Genomic DNA, 17690 nt, shown 5'->3' on the forward strand with positions numbered 1-17690 from the left:
TTCCTCACCTCCGTCGCAGAGGTTGTTGTTTTCACTCGTGTCTGTTTGTTTGTTTGTTGGTTTTATTTGTTGGCAAAAACACACTTAACTGATTTCCACCAAACTCGGTCGAGGGACCAGGGCCCGAGAAGAAAACATCACATTTTGGTGGCGGATGTGGAGCAAGAAGCAGATCCAGTGTTTTTATTTCCCTCTCTTTAACATGATAAATAAATCATTTAGGTTTTCAGATGACTTCCTTTAGTCTTTTATGTTTATTCCATTAGAACTAGACAATCATGTGTAGAGTTGTGACTATAGACAAGTAGTTTCAGGGCAAAATGCTGCCCTGTTTACTAATAACATATTGTTATTTATACTTAAACTATACTGCTCCTAGGAAAAGGACTAAATCATGATCAAAATATAGTCAAATCATCAAAATGGGATCCGTTATCTACATTCAGAGTTTCATAACAATAAATATACCACCACATGTTATTGAATAAAGATAACACAACACAACCTCCTTTCAGAGACCCACTCAAAACCTCCTGGGAGGTGGTTACATCATCTGCAGCAACCGAGCATTAAAGCGGATGGTTCTCCTGTCGTGTGCTGCGCCCTGCTGGTTGTTTGTGGTAAGTGCACAACCCCTCCAAGTACGCATTTAAAAATATGAACTACTAGATGGATGAAATGTGTATTGAAGCTGATCAAACAAAACTGTGAACAATGGAATGTAGTGTGGTTAAAATTCAAAGACACATCACGTGAGAGATTATTTTTTGTATTTCATGAAATTGAGAACAGCATGCACAAAAAACAACAACAACAACAACAACAACACAATAAACACAAGAATGAAACATGCAGCCAGCATCAGTCAAGAAAACATGTACCATTGGGCCAGCCAACAGATTCAGATTTCACAAAGTACAAGGAGGTAAAAACAGATGAAAAATATCAACTTTAAAATTAAAAATTAAAAAAGGAAAAGCAACATGATGAGCACGAGTAGACGGGCTGTTGTTACAGCACACGACCAGCAGAGGGAGGCATACAGTGTGAGGTCGCTGACATGAACAGTGAAATGAACAATAAGGATGAAAAACTCAGTATGACTGCAATGTTTGATCGTCTTCATTTCAGTTTTCCAAAAGCACCAAACAAATCAACTTCTCTGGAGTGAACTATAGTTATGATTTATCTTGATGATCCCAATCAGGGAACGTCTGTCGCCCCCTGTCGGTTCAGGAGAGTCTAAAAGGCACATCAGATTGAAAACAATGAACGAACCTGTAACTATGCTTTGGTAACGTCTGTAAAAAAAATGTTTCAACTATCTTCCAAACGGCTTGTGTCTCATGTCGGGAGGATTTATACTCCACCGCATGATACTGGTTACACAGTCCAAACACATATTTCCAGGCCCTGCCTTTTTTAATTCAATAACTTTCTCTTTTTATTTCGTTTTAAATAAAATATAACTTCAGGTCCCAGAACACAACAAAATATCAGGGGAATGTCATGTCGATAAAAAACAAATAAAAATAAAACTGATTTCCAACCAGTACGATGACTGCGAGACTTTGAAGGTGAACATTACACGAGGCAAGTTAAATCCAAAGAGAATGTAAAACAAAAAAGCACATGAACACGTACATAAGTGACAACAAATACATGTTTCTCTTCTTCCTGTGCTGTCAACAAGGCAAAGCAAAGTTTAAATACTGCATGAAACAGAGAGGGTTGAGTCCATGTAGAGATAATTCAGGATCATATTCAAACTAAGGGACTTTCCCTCGTTAGCGTTTCACCCATGTGACCCATCAAAGTGTCTTTATATTGATTTGTCCATTAGCAATCCCTCTTTTCTCTAAAGACCTGAGCTGTACCAAGTAGTCTGCATACAGTGCATCTATTACAGCCAAATACTGAGGAAACACAGCGCTAACTGTACATCACTGTCAAGTAAATACTGTTGTCGTTTATTTATTTGTTTGTTCGTCAGCAGGATCACACAAAAACCTACGGAACAGATTTAAACAGAACTTGGTGGCAGGATGGAAAACGGGCCAAATACGATTTTTGGGCATGAATCTGCAAAAGAGTGGATCCAGGAATTATTTTGCAGGGAATATTCATGACTCATAATGGTGAAAGGAATTCAGGCATATGTAGGGGACTGATATCTATGTGCAATTTGGTAAAATCCAGATCTAGTGGATTTAAATAGGGTTAAAAACCTTTTTGTGCAGTTGAAATAATGTGGATTCAGTCAGGAATCCACAGTTTATATGGATCAACAGGGTTTCTGCAGGTTTGAACAAGTTAAATTCAAGACTGCAATGAAAGAAATTTGAGATTTATGTCAAGTACAACATAAGAAGGAATATCGGAGCCAATATTGAAGATAAGGTGAAGTAGCCTGGTCGAGAAAAAACCCTGGAAACATCACGTTATCTCTCGAACTACAAGCAACAACAGAAAGTGTCCATGGTCTTTCCCACAGAGAATAGTTCTGACCACCGCTATGCTTGTAGTTATATTACAGCAAGCTAACTGAAAGTCAAACATATTAAAGACCTCCCTAAGTTGTTATATTTTAATGTATTACATTTTTTAAAGGCCTAAAAATCAGATTATTTAATTTGAGACTTTTTCAAGACCCAGCTGAAACCCTGCAGAACTATGTCCACACCAACAAGACAGATTTTGTTGCAGTTTGATTAAACTCAAGGAGACTGATGGGCCTTTGGCGGCTGCTGGAGCTGTAATAAGAGACTTTCATAAATTAATATTTGCATCTTTAAAATCCACCTTGAAAAAAACGTTGTTTGAAGATTTTGTGTGTTCCAAGGCCATTTTGTCAAGTTGTCGGTCAGCCACGAAACAGGAACACAAACAAGAGACAGGAGACATTAGCATGAAAGAAAAAAGAAACAATTACATACAGTTAGTCAAAAGGATCTAAAAAATACTAACCCAGAATAAGTCTGTGCTACTTCAGTTAAGTAAGGGATGAACAGGTAGTGTTAATGTTTATTAGTCTCTGCGGATGCTTCTCTGTGCCTACTGTCTGTGAACTTTGACCTTTACTGTAGCCTCGTACAGTAGTCCGGGTCACATTGTCTAGGCATTGGCTCATCATGGCAGAAAAACATGAAGTAGCACCTGATGGGTAGAAGGAGGTTAAGGGCCTGTGATGGAAAACAGCCGATACCTGGAGGGCAGGTAAAGTGACACGAGCAAAGGGGATGAGCTTGTTTTCCATGTTAGGGTTTGTCTGTTAAGTGAAGGCAGCATGGGAATGAAACCACGACACAGAAAATACTGAGTCTAAAAGTTAAAGTTAAAGTCCTTCATGTGGATCCACAGAACTCGGCAGGGATCCTTCCCCAGTTCCACAGAAATATAGAGGTCCTCTCGTCCCGGCATCTAAAGAATACTGTTCAACTTGTTCTTCTTAACACTGTCTCTCATTTGACACCGCAGCTGATTCCGTGTCAAACATCCTGTCACTCAGTTTTTTTTTCACGAGGGCGGCCTCTTCACTCAGAAGCGAGCCCCACCCCCCCTCGACGTTAGCAGGACTGGATCTCTCTGCTGTACACCCTCGGGGACTTCCATGGGAAGCATTGTCGGATAAGGTGAAGCAGGCAGGCAGGGTCAGTGGTGTGACTGGTTAGAGCTACGGCGACAGGAGGCCGGGTCTTCAGCTGTGGTAGCCGGGCATAGCTGCCTGTTTCTGGGAGAGACGCATCAGCTCCTCCCTGATGGCCTTGATCAGGGAGGCGGAGGAGTGGGAGGGAGGAGATGTATCCAGGGGTGGTGGGGCTGACATGTAGCCGCTCACAGGGGGATCCAGGTGGGCCGGGGGGGCCGAGGGCTCCCTCATACCACCTCTAGGCATCTGGAAGATAGGGGAGCATGAGTAGTCAGGACAGTCCAGGAACTGAAGGGAGGGAAGAGAAGACAAAGAGGAAGAGGAGGAGGAGAAAGTGAGGAAAAGGCAGGAAAAGTGTAGAAAATGAAAACAAGAAGGAAATATAAAGTGGTAGAGAACTAGAAGGAGATGTTTTCAGAGCAGTATGGCATAAAAAAACACTCGGCTGCGTAAAGAAGAAGTTTCACAGCTTTGTGTTACTTCACTAAAGATCTCTGCTTCACTCACTGCATCTTTTTCAGCCTTGGCTCTGGAGAAGTTGTCGTCGTGGTAGTGGTTCCAGCCGATGCCTCCATTCTGGCCCGGAGCAGCTCGGACCCCTCCTGGGTAACCGTTGATCCGACTGGATAGGCCCACTTGTGTGAGATGATGGAGCTGGGCGCCTACGCACAGACACACACACACACACACAGACACACATAATCATTACAGTCTCTGTCTGTCGGTAAAAGCCAGAATCCATTTCTATTTTTCTTAGTCACATGACGGCAGCAGCATCGTTCCAGCTCCTTTAATATCTTAAGAAAAAAGACGAGGCTCTTTAAGTTTGACAGTTTAAAAGGATGAATCTGTGGCTCACATCCAGAACAGAGAGTCCAAAGACAAACTCTCTGTGTAAAGACAGTAAATAACGTGTGGCTGTGGGGGACATTTCATGCTAAATCAAATTTAGAAAATGGCTTTGTTTGCAGAGCCGTATTAATAGTTTAAGGCTTTCTGCACATTGTGTTTGCACGTTTGTAATTTCCACTCGTACCAGTAGTTCCCCCCACTGGTCTGGGTCTTGCAGACGAGGGCAGCTCATCAGCGTACAGCCCCCTGCTGGAGTACAGGCTGTCTGACTGGAACTGCTCGCTGAGGCCTGCTGGTTCTCCTGGGGGCAGGTAGCTGGAGCCCAGGCCCTGCCTGAAACACAGAGAGGTCCACATGCGTTAAAGTTACTTTTTCTTAAATCCAGCCTCTACGCTGTCATTCCACAGAGCTTTTAAAATACAGAACATTATCATCCAACTCACTAACACAACTTCATGGTGAAGGCAACTAATCTTTCTAGGTCAAAATATGAAAAACAGACAGTGTCAAATAAGTAATTATAACCAAAATTACATTGAAAATTACGTTGAGTGTGATAAGAGCTCCCTATAATGACAGAAACCACATTGTCATTTGTCATTTCAATTATTCAACGTGTAGTTTTCTCAAAAGTTTGTTCCATGTTCCATCCACTAACACAAAGGGGTTTAATGACCAGTACTGCAGCCAGCCACCAGGGGGCAACCAAGATGCCTTGCCTTAACTTTTGAGGAGCTGCCATGTCTCCAATCTCTAAATACTATCTATAGGAAAAACATACACGTAAATTAAATGAGTCTTATTCAGTTCATGTAGACCTGAGGTTTCACATATCACAACCACAAAGTAGCTGCAAAAAACAGTTTGATATTTCATTTCCACTGGGATCCAATTTCCAGTGGTGATAAATTCTGTGACCACAAATGCATCCGTTTGGTTTCCTCTGGCTGCTCGGCTCACAGGAACATGAATGGAAGCTGATCATGTCATTGTGGTGCTGTGCAGAGTTTGTCTTTGTGTGTTACGACACAAATGTGTGTGCCTGTGTGCGTGTCTGTACGGGTGCCTTGGTCTTTTTGGAGCGTGTTAAGAGACCACTGCTCGGACCTGATCCATTAAACCAATAAAATAAAGATGACTCTTCCTTAATTATTCACGAGGCCCAAAGCACTTGATGCACCTAAAGGAAAAATATTCCCACTGGTGAGGAGGTGGAAATCCGGGCTGCACTGATCAATGAGAAATCATATTTGGTGAAGGAAGAATTGAAAGTCAAATAAGAGCATTATTCATTCGATCATACACGAATCATCAATTTCCTCTGACTGCTCCACTCACCTCGGTGTCAGGCCTTGGACTGGAGGGGGGGACAGAGCCAGCTCAGTGAACCTCTGGAGGGAGACAGAGACAAACACACAATGCTTAGAAGATGGTGGAAACGAATTCAACCAACACTTTGTTTGTAGATCCTAGAAAAGACTTTTGCTATCAGGGCTCCAAGGGCTCTGCATTTTAAATCATTGCTTAAAACATATTTTTTAGTGGGAAACCTTTTAATGTCTGATCGTTGACTGGTTTTAATGCAAATCATTTGTTTGTTAACATTTGGTCTTGTTTTTTTCTTGTTTTCTTGTTCCAATGTATTTTGTAAAGATTTGTAAAGTATTTTCGTATTCATGACATGCACCTTGAAACCTGAGGAGACACTGTCGGTGTTTGTGGTTCTGGGATATAATCAACTTAGAAGTATTAAAAAACTGGCAGGCGCGGCTTTGATGCTGTAACGTGATAAGACAGAATGAAATACTGCAGTTGATATAAATAGAGTTTGCAGTGGATGTTCATATTGCTTATGGAGGCAAAGCAATACTGTGCCTATCTTTTATTTTGACAGTGACAGCTAAAATCATATCACTAACCCTAACCCAACCGATAAATTAGATAGGAGCCTTTCACAGACATATCGATATCAGCGTTTAAGTTTTCTGTAAAGAAAATTATGCATATTTTCTGAATTCAAGTTCCATATATTTGATCGTCCTATGTGTTTTCTTTTTTATTTCAAATAAAATATTTATTTTAGGATTTCACATTAACGACATCTCTGAAATCCTTGCCACATTTTTTAATATGGATATTGGCAAATATATTAGTTTGGGAAAAGTTTTACTCCCTAATATCAGCATTGGCTGCAGAAATCAATATCTGATCAATATTAATTAAACATTAAAGAAGCATAGTGATAGTTAAACTATGGTCAATACAGTCCTGTCTTAGTTATATACCCACTGAGCTTCTAGGTTTCCCTTGATAGTGTGTGTGGAATCAACGCTTGTTATCCACACAGTCATAATGCTGACAGCATACGTAAGCCTCTATGCTAATCTTATCTGAGGGATTGAACAGGAAACAGTCTTTACAGTTTCCTAAGCACTAATATAATTCTCTTTTCATGAATTCATATCCATATAATTTCATACGATTTAATATTTCTCATATAAAGCCCATGAGCACTGACAAACTTTCTTCAATCTGAGTTTTTTAAAACCGTGGATAAGATACAGATAACTTCCTCGTTGCCTCTTGACACACTGCGTTATAAAGGCACAGTGTTATCGTCTGAATTTAAGATTAAACAATCTGTGAAAACAACAGAGCAGGTCGATGAGTGTGTGTTCTGTGAAACCAGCTCACAATGACCAGATGAAAACATATGTAGGGTATATCACTGTAGGGTCTTAGGAGTTGTAGATAGCTGATGGGGGGGGGGGGGGTTGTAAGGTCGCAGCTCTGCGGGGGCGACAGATGGAGGAATACTTAACTGATTAGTTTGCTAAGAGGACACGATTTAAAGTGGAAGCTATGGGAGCCACACTGGGAATGAGCTGAACAAACGTTCAGAGAAAGGGAAGAGACAGTGAACGCCAGGGCTTTTTTACATGTGTCTTCTGTGTGTTTACAGTTTCGGCTGTTACAAATTTGCAAAGGGATTTCTGAGTGCCTGTCCCCAGATCAGTGAAATGAACAGATGCACGTCGGACCACAGCTTTGGAGGATGTTTAGCTAGCGAGAGCTTAGATGAAGGAAAGAACAATTTGTTTCCAGAACATGATTTTGCTCAGTGCAACATTTGGTGTTGACTGAGAGATTAAAGCTGTGCCATGAGTTTTCAGCACATACAGTCACCAGGGACGGTTTACTTACACTAGGGAAGGGGTTAAGAGGTTGGTAAGAGGGCCCCCAAGGCCTGGGGCCCCGGGCTGGAGGGCTGGAGCTAGGGGGGTTGCTGTTGACCCCTGGGAGGGTGATGCCGGCCGTGCTGCCCTGTGACGTGGGCGACACGAGGGCGAAGGCATCGTCCAGCAGCGAGTGCATCTGCTGCCGCGCCTCCTCGATGGAGGGCTGCGGGGGCATGTAGGGCGGCGGGGGAGCTGCGTGCCCTGGAGGAGAGGAGCCGGGACCCATGAAGACATCGTCGGTGGGGGAGGGGCTCCCGTAAGGGGACATTGAGCCTTGGTCGGGGTCCGACTGGAAGGAATAAAACATATTTATAGGCAATTAGAGAAGATTTGATGTAAGATGGCATACATCTCATCATGCGTCTGCTCTACTCACTACGTAAGCCACATTGTTGACCCCAGGACACTTCCTGTAGGCAGCATCACTGTCTTCAGTGATCAGCTGGTCTTTGTCCGCGTCCAGCATGCCGTTCAGCTGATCCTTCATCCTCTGTTTAGGAGAGCGTCGCCCTCGACCACTGAAACAAAACAATGGGAGGAATGTTCACTCATTTGTTCAAACAACTTTCTAACACGACACAAAACAAGGGGCCTGACCCGAAAAATCTGAGCCCAAACCTTTTCTTGGATTCCATGAAGATTGAGGGCATCTGAGTGTCCGGGTCCAGGATCTTATCAATCTGCATCTGAGCTTTGTGATAGATGTGATCCTGGTCTGTGGGGCCCCCGTTCACCTCGTCCATGGTGGGGAAGTCGTAGTGGCCCTTCCTCTTGGCCCGCAGACGGATTTTGTTGCGGTGGTGCTCGATTTCGGACTTGTGCCTCAATGCTACCTGGATCTGAGGAGAAAATGACTTCATTAAAAAAGACACACTACTACTAGCTGCCCTCGACAAATCAAAACAAGCAGTGAGGGAACATAGGACATGCAACACTGTCATGAGTAAGAATCCAGTCTGTTTTATAACATTTATAAAAGTAATTAAGTCTCTTACTTCTCTGTACTTGTGCCAGTTTGGCTCAAATATGGTAACTTTCTCTTGTAATAAAGAAGAAAGGTTGACGGCAGTTGACAGCGCTGCCAGACTAGATGTTGTTTTTGGACTCTGGATAAAACAGATGTGCATGTGTTTTCAATTTAGACGAACAAGTGTTCACCTATTTGATCCAAACCTTTTATTTATTTAAACAATCATTAAGCCAATTCTGGTTTTTTTCCCCCATTGTGGTTTTACTAGTATGACGACTGTGAAAAGAGCGAGAAAAGCAAACCTCTTTGTCGATGATGTTGGAGTCTGACAGTTTGCCGTTGACCGGTGGGCTGTGCAGCGGTGGGACAGGTATGGGCTGCATGGCGATGAGCTGCACTTTATTGGGAAGCCTCCTGCTCGAGTCGGTGGCACGAGACATTCGATCGACGTGTTCGAAGATGGCGGCTGATGACAGCTTCTCGCTCGTACCGTTCATGGGTGGAGGACCTGAGGAAGGAAGCAGAGGTAAGTCAGCACAGAATTGTTTTTTTATAGATCATAAAACTAATGAGCTAAAAATGGCAGCAGAGCAATTGCGACTACTGTGCAAGGATTTAATTCTATTGGTTTTATTTGAAATCTGACTTTTTTAATCTCAAAAACGTGGAATAAATCCTTCCAGTGGTGATGTGAAATGGACACAAATTTAAAACTTCATATCAAACAATGGCTTTGCCTTTTGTTTGTGAAGCTGATTGTTTTCTACTCAGGGAGTGGCGGCTCGGGAGACAGTGACGGATGGTGAGAAGGAGCTGAGCACAAAGCTACCACAGGGACACGATGACACACAGACACAGCTGCTGGAGGTCAATCCTGAGGTCTAAAGACACACAGACGTAAAAGAGGACAAACCCTTACCGATTCTATTCTTGCCTGCAAACCACAACAGAAAGGAAAAAGAGAGTTTTATTGAGGGGAAGGAGATCAAATAAAAGCTCCAAACATAGAAGTGGGTTACTGTAAGTTAATAATAAAACACCAGTGACGTGAAGTCTGGCAGTTTCAATCGCTAAAAGTGAAAATAAGTGCAGCAGAGACGGACGGAAAGGCAAGTGAGTCATTTAGAGAGATAATTTTCCACCGCTGATAAAAGCCTCTCCTCTGGTTGGAGAGGAAAAAGGAGCTGCCACTAATGAACAGACAAAACACGGATCTTAAGACAAGCTTAGAAAGAAAGATAGCTCATTACAGAAGAGCGAGTGCGCCTCATACACAATCTACTTATAAACATTGCGGTCGAGTATACACAGTCTCAGGCTTGAGATTTATCATTAACAAAACAGAGACCATTCCTCTGTGGGTGAGTCAGGCTGAGGTCTCTGTGCCTGACTGCGTCTGGCTCCAGCTCCGAGGCTCTGAGTGGCAGCACCGGCTTGAATCTATCAACAAGCTGTCAGAGCGACTGCAGTGTTTTTCTTTCCCTCTTGTTCCCTGCACACTTCATTCTCTCTGGACTTCTCTCCACCACTTCCTACCAGTAAGTTCCACTTTCACTGATTCCCTCTCTAACCTTCGAGTCACTGCTCAATTTGACGCTGCGCTTTTCTCTTCAGTAGTTTTCTACTTTGCCTTTTTTCCAGCGCTTCACCTTCTCCCTTCCTCTCAGTCTGACCCTCTTGTCAATCAAGGCACGCCTGCACGAGTTGTTCCCTCTTTATCTCTTTATATCTGCCCAATCCCTTCAGCCTCCTCCCTCCCCCACTTGGTAATCACTCTCTCTCTGTGTTTGGACGGGCGATGTGAGTGTTGCCAAGGCCACTTGCCATTTAAAACATTGATGGGGACCTTGCGGGTCTGCTTGCCGTCGCTGGGCGTGGCCTGGCCTCTCAGGTTCTCCTCAGTTGATTCCTGAACACTGGAATGGTCACTCACCACCGAGTCACCGTCTGACGGGGAGATTCTACCAGGGAAACACACACACACACACAATTACATGAATAATAGAAGTGTGAGGTCACACTAACATGCTGAAATGCCATGCAAAATATCGATTTTTTTTTTTTCCAGGAAGGTATAAGCTGGGGATAGACTTCTAAGAAATATAATTATATTTCATATATTTTATATTTTATATTTTATATTTTATATTTTATAAAAATAAGTATTTTTAACAACACAATGATAACATTTACAACTAATTCATGTCTATAAGCATTGCTAGGAGGTTATAGTAATAATACACATATTTATACAAGTAATACTGTAAATAAATGATAAACATAAACTTTTGACTGCAAAAACCGAAACATAAAATATACACATATATTGACTCCATATACTGTGAGCCAAATAGAAGTCTGTGAGGTCCCTCTCTGTCTAATGCATCAATAATTGATCAGAGGATCTGTCAAAAGCTTTTTAGTCTGGATGCCTGACTGTTCCAACTGAGGTGAGAGGAATTCTGAGTAAAAAACAAGCTAAATTAAATATCCACATACAAATCTAAATACAGTATCTGTACAGGGTAGTGAAATAAATCAGTGCAACAATAATATGCATAGCATAACTGAGTAAAGCATCACAGAAAAAGAGGTGATGCTAATTCAGGGCGTCCTGTCTGACCTTTCTCGTCTTCGGCCGCTGCGGGACGCCCTGGTGGAGGAGGCTGAGTTTTTAGATTTGGGCGTGGGGATCTCTCCGTTCTCGGAGGGACTGAAGCCCTCTTTCATGGACAGGGGGAGGGACCCGGGGCCGGGCCCTGACGGCATGGGCTCCTGGATCACCATGACATCATCCTTACTCGGCTGGCCAAAGTGCAGCTTGGCAAAGTCGAAGCCTTTTACACTGGGGGCCTGCAACTAAGGGAGAAACGGAAAGAGAGAACACACAATGAAATTCTCTCTGGACTTTTGATCTGCGGTGAGTGAAGCGACAGCCAGATACACAGAGAGACAAGTTCTGAGTTCACAATTAGGCTGAATGCCTGATGACTGCATGTCCAGGAGGGGGACTCAGACAGACAGACAGACAGACAGACAGACAGACAGACGGACGGACGGACGGACAGACAGACAGACAGACAGACAGACAGACAGACAGACAGACAGACAGACATTAATGAATAAAGAGAGAGAGGGACAGGATGAGTGGGAGACACTGAGCTGCTCTATCTCCTTTGAGATGGGTGGGGGGGGGGGGGGGGGTGGAGGCTGGCAATGGAAGCAGTGAGACTATTTGAGTGTAAAGCCCTCAGGACTTTCCAGCAAGAGTAAACAGAGGATGTCAGATCTCAGTGTGAGTGCTCGCAGTTTGTGAAACTCTGGAGCTGTGACATTGAAATGACGCTACGAGGGAAGAGACATGTTCCTGTTCGTTCTCTGAGTTGAAACAAACATATGCAGCTTAGAAAAGGCTTGTTGTTGTAAAACTAATCCAGTTGGATGTTTGTCAGAGTAAAAGTGCTCAAACTTGCCATGAGTGCTTGTATAAGGTCAAAAAGCTTGAGGTTGTTATGTATAGTTAACACTGAAGCTGGATGAAAGCAAACAGACAACTAGCGTCACACTATAATCTATAATTACTACTTCATCTGTTCTAACGGTTAAAAAGGCTAATCACCCACAACAGACATGAAGCATGACGTCAATAACTGCACGACTTCACAAGATCTACACACAAACACACCGATGCGATGTCACAACAACACAGGGACATTCACAGATACCAGATTTTCTGTCTCTGTTGTAGTAATTGAGGAGAGCAGGATCCTAATGTCCACTAATGCAAACAAGCACTTGTCTCTACCCCTACGTCACATTATACCTCCTCTTTGGCTCCCCGTCCTTTAGACAACACTTTCTTTTTCTCATCTTTCTTTATCTCCCCTGTTCTCTTCGGCATTGCTCTGCTCTCTTGTCTTTTTGGCTCCTCTGGTTTAATTCCTTTCTTTTTCATTTTCTCCTTTTCCTCATCTTGGTCCTCATCTTCTTCTTCCTCCTCCTCCTCCTCTTCTTCTTCTTCTTCCTCCTCCTCTTCCTCTTCTTCTTCCTCCTCCTCCTCCTCTTCACTGCTCATATTGTTTTTGCTCTCGGAAAGAGCTACTGGACTCTAAGCAGAAGCAATGGCGGATAGAGTAATAGTGATGATACTGTCATTTCCCCCAGACTTAATATCTAGACAATTAACCAGTAACGACCATGTACTTTAATGAATATAACTGTGCAATATATAACTAAATACCATCGAACGGCAAGAGTTCACAGCACAACAACACGAACACTACATCTCCTACGAACCACCAGACACTGCTCTGTACCTTCCCCCTTTTAACCTCCTTCTCTTCCTGCTCCTCCTCCTCCTCCTCTTCTTCCTCCTCAGACTCCCCCTCCTCCTCACTAAACTCTACATCCTGTTCGAGTGGAGGGAGGGAGTGCTGAAGACTCCTGGACTCGCTGAATGACGCAGTAGACTGAGAGAAGAGGAGCGGTGTTAGGTGACAGATGATTGTGTGTAGGATAAGTGATTCTGCACATTAGATTCATTGCATTGGCTCAATACAAATGGATTGAATCACAGTTCATAGAAACCAGAGAAAGCATGTGGAGGGGAATGGAAGACAGACACAGACAGAAAGATCAACCACTGGGTCTGGAAGCTGACAAACAGGATGGTTGTAATTTAACATGCAAACAAATCTATTTTAACTGTTGTGTTACTCAGAGATTAGTGATGCACAACAGAAAGTACAAAACTCTCTTTTATTGTTGTTGGTCAGTGTAGCAGAGCAGAGATGCTGCACTGTCTCCCTCACATTAATGCAAATGTCCAAAAATAAAATCTCTTTTAATGCAAAGTTAATGAATTCTCCACAAGTACAATATATGGGAGATATATATTGTAACTCTAGATATAAACACCAGAATGATAAATAATTCAACATCACATAAAACAGCTTCTGATTTTCTCATGAATCTGACCATGTGACTCTAAAAGAAAAATCTAGTGCGACTCTCACATCCTTTAATAAGTCTCTTTACTGGGATCATTAAAGTTTTACTAATATAATCTAAAAGAAGAAATGATGAAGAAGAAGTCCAGATTCATGGCAGAGACGGATACATCCAACTAATGAGCAGCTCATTTAAATTTGAAAGTGGGCTCAGCTTTCTGGCTTCACAGATTCGCTGCCTTAACCCCTTTTCTAGATTTCTTCTTTAAATGAAGACACCTTCATGGATGAGGGGTGAAATATCTTCAAATATCAACCAACAACTCATATGCCTGCGATTCAACACTTGGAAAATAGGTAAAAAAAGGGGACTCATTCTGACCTTGAGCACAAAGGCATGAATTATCATCTTAAGGTAATTAAATAACGACAAGAAGCATCTTTTTCCTTCTTCTTGAAGTTACTTTGAAAACCTGATTCCATGAAGCTTTGTTCAGACACTGTGCAACACCGACTGGACTCTACCTTCTGTCTCTGCTGCTGGATGGAGGTCATGGCGTCTGGCTGGAATTCCAGCTTGTCCGTACGACACAGTTTCCAGTAGAGGATTGAAATGATGACAAGGACGACGAGGAGGGGAATCACCACCCCGATGATGATCCACATGTTGGTGTTCTCCTTGTCGGAGGGGGAAGACGTCACTTTCTCTACAGCTGTAGACGACGAGATAAGGAACATGACGATAAGGACATTTAGTTTAACATTGCACCTTAACAGACATGGTCCCTATTTGTGTTTGCAAGCGTCATTTCCTTCATGTACGTGGATCAATATTTCAAACATATCCTTTTATTCCCTTAAGCCTATTAACAGACACAGATGCTAAACTAAACACGCAGTATTGTTTGAGTGCTGGCTCCTGCCTCACTGTTCATAATCTTCAGTGCAGACCTTCATTCGTTTTAATTAACACTCATTTCATCTCCTGGGACAAGACCATATGAGAACATAGTCGGCACAGAAAACAAACCCCCTTAAGATTCTCTCATTAGGCCTCATCCCCTGTTTAGATTCTTAATGAGGAAGACAGGCTTTTTGTACAGTGAGCACAAGCGGAGGTAATACGCTCAGATGTTACTATGAACATACAAAGGAACACACACAGCCAGCAGTTAACCTCCTTTTTTCTTTTGAACCCTTCCCTTATTTTGTGTCTTTCTCCTTTTATTCCCTCAAACACAGATTAAGCTTTAGTCTGTAAGTGTCACCTTGAAAAGTATTTTTTAACTGCAACACGCATGATCAATGCAAAACAGTCTGTGCAGCAGTGATGAGTACAAAACAATAATTATAACAGTGAAATCCAGATCAAACTGAACCATAGTTTGAATAGTTTGCAGCTCAAAACAATTTTATTTGAATATTTCAGACTTTTGGAAAAGTTGCAGGAAGTTGAGTCATCATTTAACAATAGAGGAAGAAAACAAGATGGAAGCAGGTCGCGGGATTGCTTGTAAGCAGAAGACAAATTAATGGTTTGGATGACGAGGAAATTAATTTAGCTAGAGGTAAAAACATCGTATTACAATGGCAACAAAATCAACCAAGGAAACGGATTCATTAATTTTCTCCATTCAAACTGAAAAACAATTTTCTATGCACGAATTGACGACACAAAGATGTCAGACACACAACAAATCAAATTGACAGAGGTGGATGCAGCCCACGCACATGAGAACAAGACGTATATATGTTATTCAACACCTCTCCCTGAATTGCAATGTGAAACCAAAACTAACCTCATCACATTTGGAGCAGACCCACATAACGATCTCACTCTCTTCTTAGTGATGAAGTTTTATAGCCTAACCCCCCTCAAATAGATGATTCTGCCCTGGGACATGACAGAATTGCAGATCCTAAAAGAGAGAGGCTAAAACTAATCTAGTTTGTCCATGTCGAGGACTATGTTCTGAATCACTACATCACTTGGCTGCCCTTGAATGTCAGTTATCTACGATGCAAGAGGTACTCACGCTGTGCCAAAACACCCTGAACACGATAGCCCAAGACGATGGCCGCCCTTTGAACATCCAGGTTGTTGAGCAGGCCGGCTGTTTGGACTCCAGGAACTCTCTGACCACTGGGACCCTCCACAAAATACACTATCTCCAAGGGATGGTCCTCACCCGGCAGCCGGCTCGCACTGACAACCTGGGAGTTGAGACAAGGAAGGAAGGGACAATTTTTAATTTGCCCAAATATCAGAAAAAATAAATAATATGGTACATGAGGAAGTATAGACATAGATTTTTATGCAGATGCAACAACTGGAAAAGAAGCACTTCCAAATGAGCATGAGATCTGTCGAAGTAATGCACTACACTCTCTGCATTAGAAATCAGTGGGCTAAATTGGGCCCTAATGAGCAGAGTCATTATTTCAGTAATAAAAATTACTTTTTAATGATGAGTCTGGCACCTCATCTTCTATGGATTCCAGTCACATTAATCATTTTACAAGATTTGTGACTGCAGAAATGAAAATGAAGGCACAGACTATTTCGATTCTTTAGCTCCTGGATGTTGGACTGAAACTTGGGACACAAGCAGATTCACCCAAGTGAAACTGAGTGTTGTATAAATTGTACAGTGCTATAACATAACATTACAGCTGTGTTGATTTACTTGTAACTGCTGCAAGTGCAATTGACAGAAAAAACACACACAAACTTTGAGCTGTATTCCCATCAGAGTATTCATTGTTGAAATATTTCTCCATTTCGTCTATTAATGCTCTCTCTCTCTTTCGCTCTCTCACTCCCTGTGTGTGTGTGTGTGTGTGTGTGTGTGTGTGTGTGTGTGTGTGTGTGTGTGCCGTCTCCCTCTGGTTGCCCCGAGGCACAGCACAGTCTGCTGTCTGCATTACTGGAAAGAGTAAAAGCGCAGGTCATGCCTGGGCTGACACAGAGAAGCGTCTGGGCGGACTCCCTCATCCAGGATATAATCCGGCCCATGCATGGTTATTAGAGTGGAAAGACAGCAGTGTGAATGTGTGTGTTATTGCGTGACCCCAATTCAACCTCCTCTTTTATCAGTCTAGGCCGACTCATAAGAAATTCTCATAGGTGACAACACCACACTGATACTGGATGTGTGTCTGTGTGATTTTCCTTAAATTCAGTGTGAGTCATCTCACCCTCATTATATTCAAGAGACACTAAAAGACGGATCTTTGTCTTTGAAATGTAATATTAAAAAAAAAGTCTTTCAATAAGCTTCCTTAATGAAAGTGTCCCATTGAAGCTGGAAGGAAAATAAGCCCTGAATAAGGATTCTTCAAATAACACAGTCATATTTGTGACTGTGAAAATATAATTTTTGTAAACGTAGAAAGGATGTCAGAGCCTAAAACTAGAAATGTAATCTGAGCACAGACACTAAAGGTTCACACCAACTGTGTGGTCCTCATTTGTCCTAAATGGGTCTGCCGGTTTTATGGAGTCAGTGCTGCAAGAGGGAGTAAGGTCAGAAACAGTGAAGCTGCGACTCAGCCAAGGATGATATTCATCACTCTGACATCCCTCTTGTTAAAGACCACCATATGCACTCTGACTTCATGATGTTGGATCAGTTATGCATCTCTTCTCTCTCAACGTGTCTCCATCATCCAAGTGATTTGCTTTCCCTGTTTCACCAATTTTGGAATCTTTTACCTCACCCTATCTCTCCCTCCATAATGCTTACCCTCAGAGAGACACACACACACACACACACACACACACACACACACACACACACACTCGTAATCATCCCGACTGTCTGATACTGACAGAGAAAGAGAAATTAATAATTGATCCGCTCTTAGCAGCTCTGTGGCTCACAGGAGCCATAAAGCAACAGGACCAGAGAAACGAGGAAGAGGAGAATGAACACAGACTTGTGATGTTGTCATCGCTGAGTGGCCGGCCCCTGGGCCGAATGGGATGGTGTTGCCATGGTGACCGAGCCCTAGTCTGTACCCTACGAGAT

The 17690-nt window shown here is 42.6% G+C and overlaps 1 protein-coding gene across 1 annotated transcript in view; it reads right to left on the reverse strand.

Annotated features, from left to right (window-relative positions):
* Positions 1-753: 753 nt before the first annotated feature.
* si:ch211-1e14.1 (UPF0606 protein KIAA1549) overlaps positions 754-17690 on the reverse strand; it is a 35277-nt gene continuing 18340 nt past the window's right edge. Inside the window, exons 10-24 of the mRNA XM_062390739.1 lie at positions 15696-15873; positions 14185-14372; positions 13027-13179; positions 12534-12818; positions 11334-11569; positions 10535-10671; positions 9630-9644; positions 9013-9218; positions 8359-8579; positions 8117-8258; positions 7706-8029; positions 5840-5892; positions 4686-4834; positions 4157-4311; positions 754-3937 (exon numbers count right to left, since the gene is read on the reverse strand). Of these exons, the coding sequence (XP_062246723.1) occupies positions 3698-3937; positions 4157-4311; positions 4686-4834; positions 5840-5892; positions 7706-8029; positions 8117-8258; positions 8359-8579; positions 9013-9218; positions 9630-9644; positions 10535-10671; positions 11334-11569; positions 12534-12818; positions 13027-13179; positions 14185-14372; positions 15696-15873 (2682 nt within the window). The 3' untranslated portion in view covers positions 754-3697. The remainder of the gene's footprint in view (positions 3938-4156; positions 4312-4685; positions 4835-5839; positions 5893-7705; positions 8030-8116; positions 8259-8358; positions 8580-9012; positions 9219-9629; positions 9645-10534; positions 10672-11333; positions 11570-12533; positions 12819-13026; positions 13180-14184; positions 14373-15695; positions 15874-17690) is intronic.

Source organism: Platichthys flesus, chromosome 6 (assembly GCF_949316205.1).
Source record: "Platichthys flesus chromosome 6, fPlaFle2.1, whole genome shotgun sequence".
NCBI lineage: Eukaryota > Metazoa > Chordata > Actinopteri > Pleuronectiformes > Pleuronectidae > Platichthys > Platichthys flesus.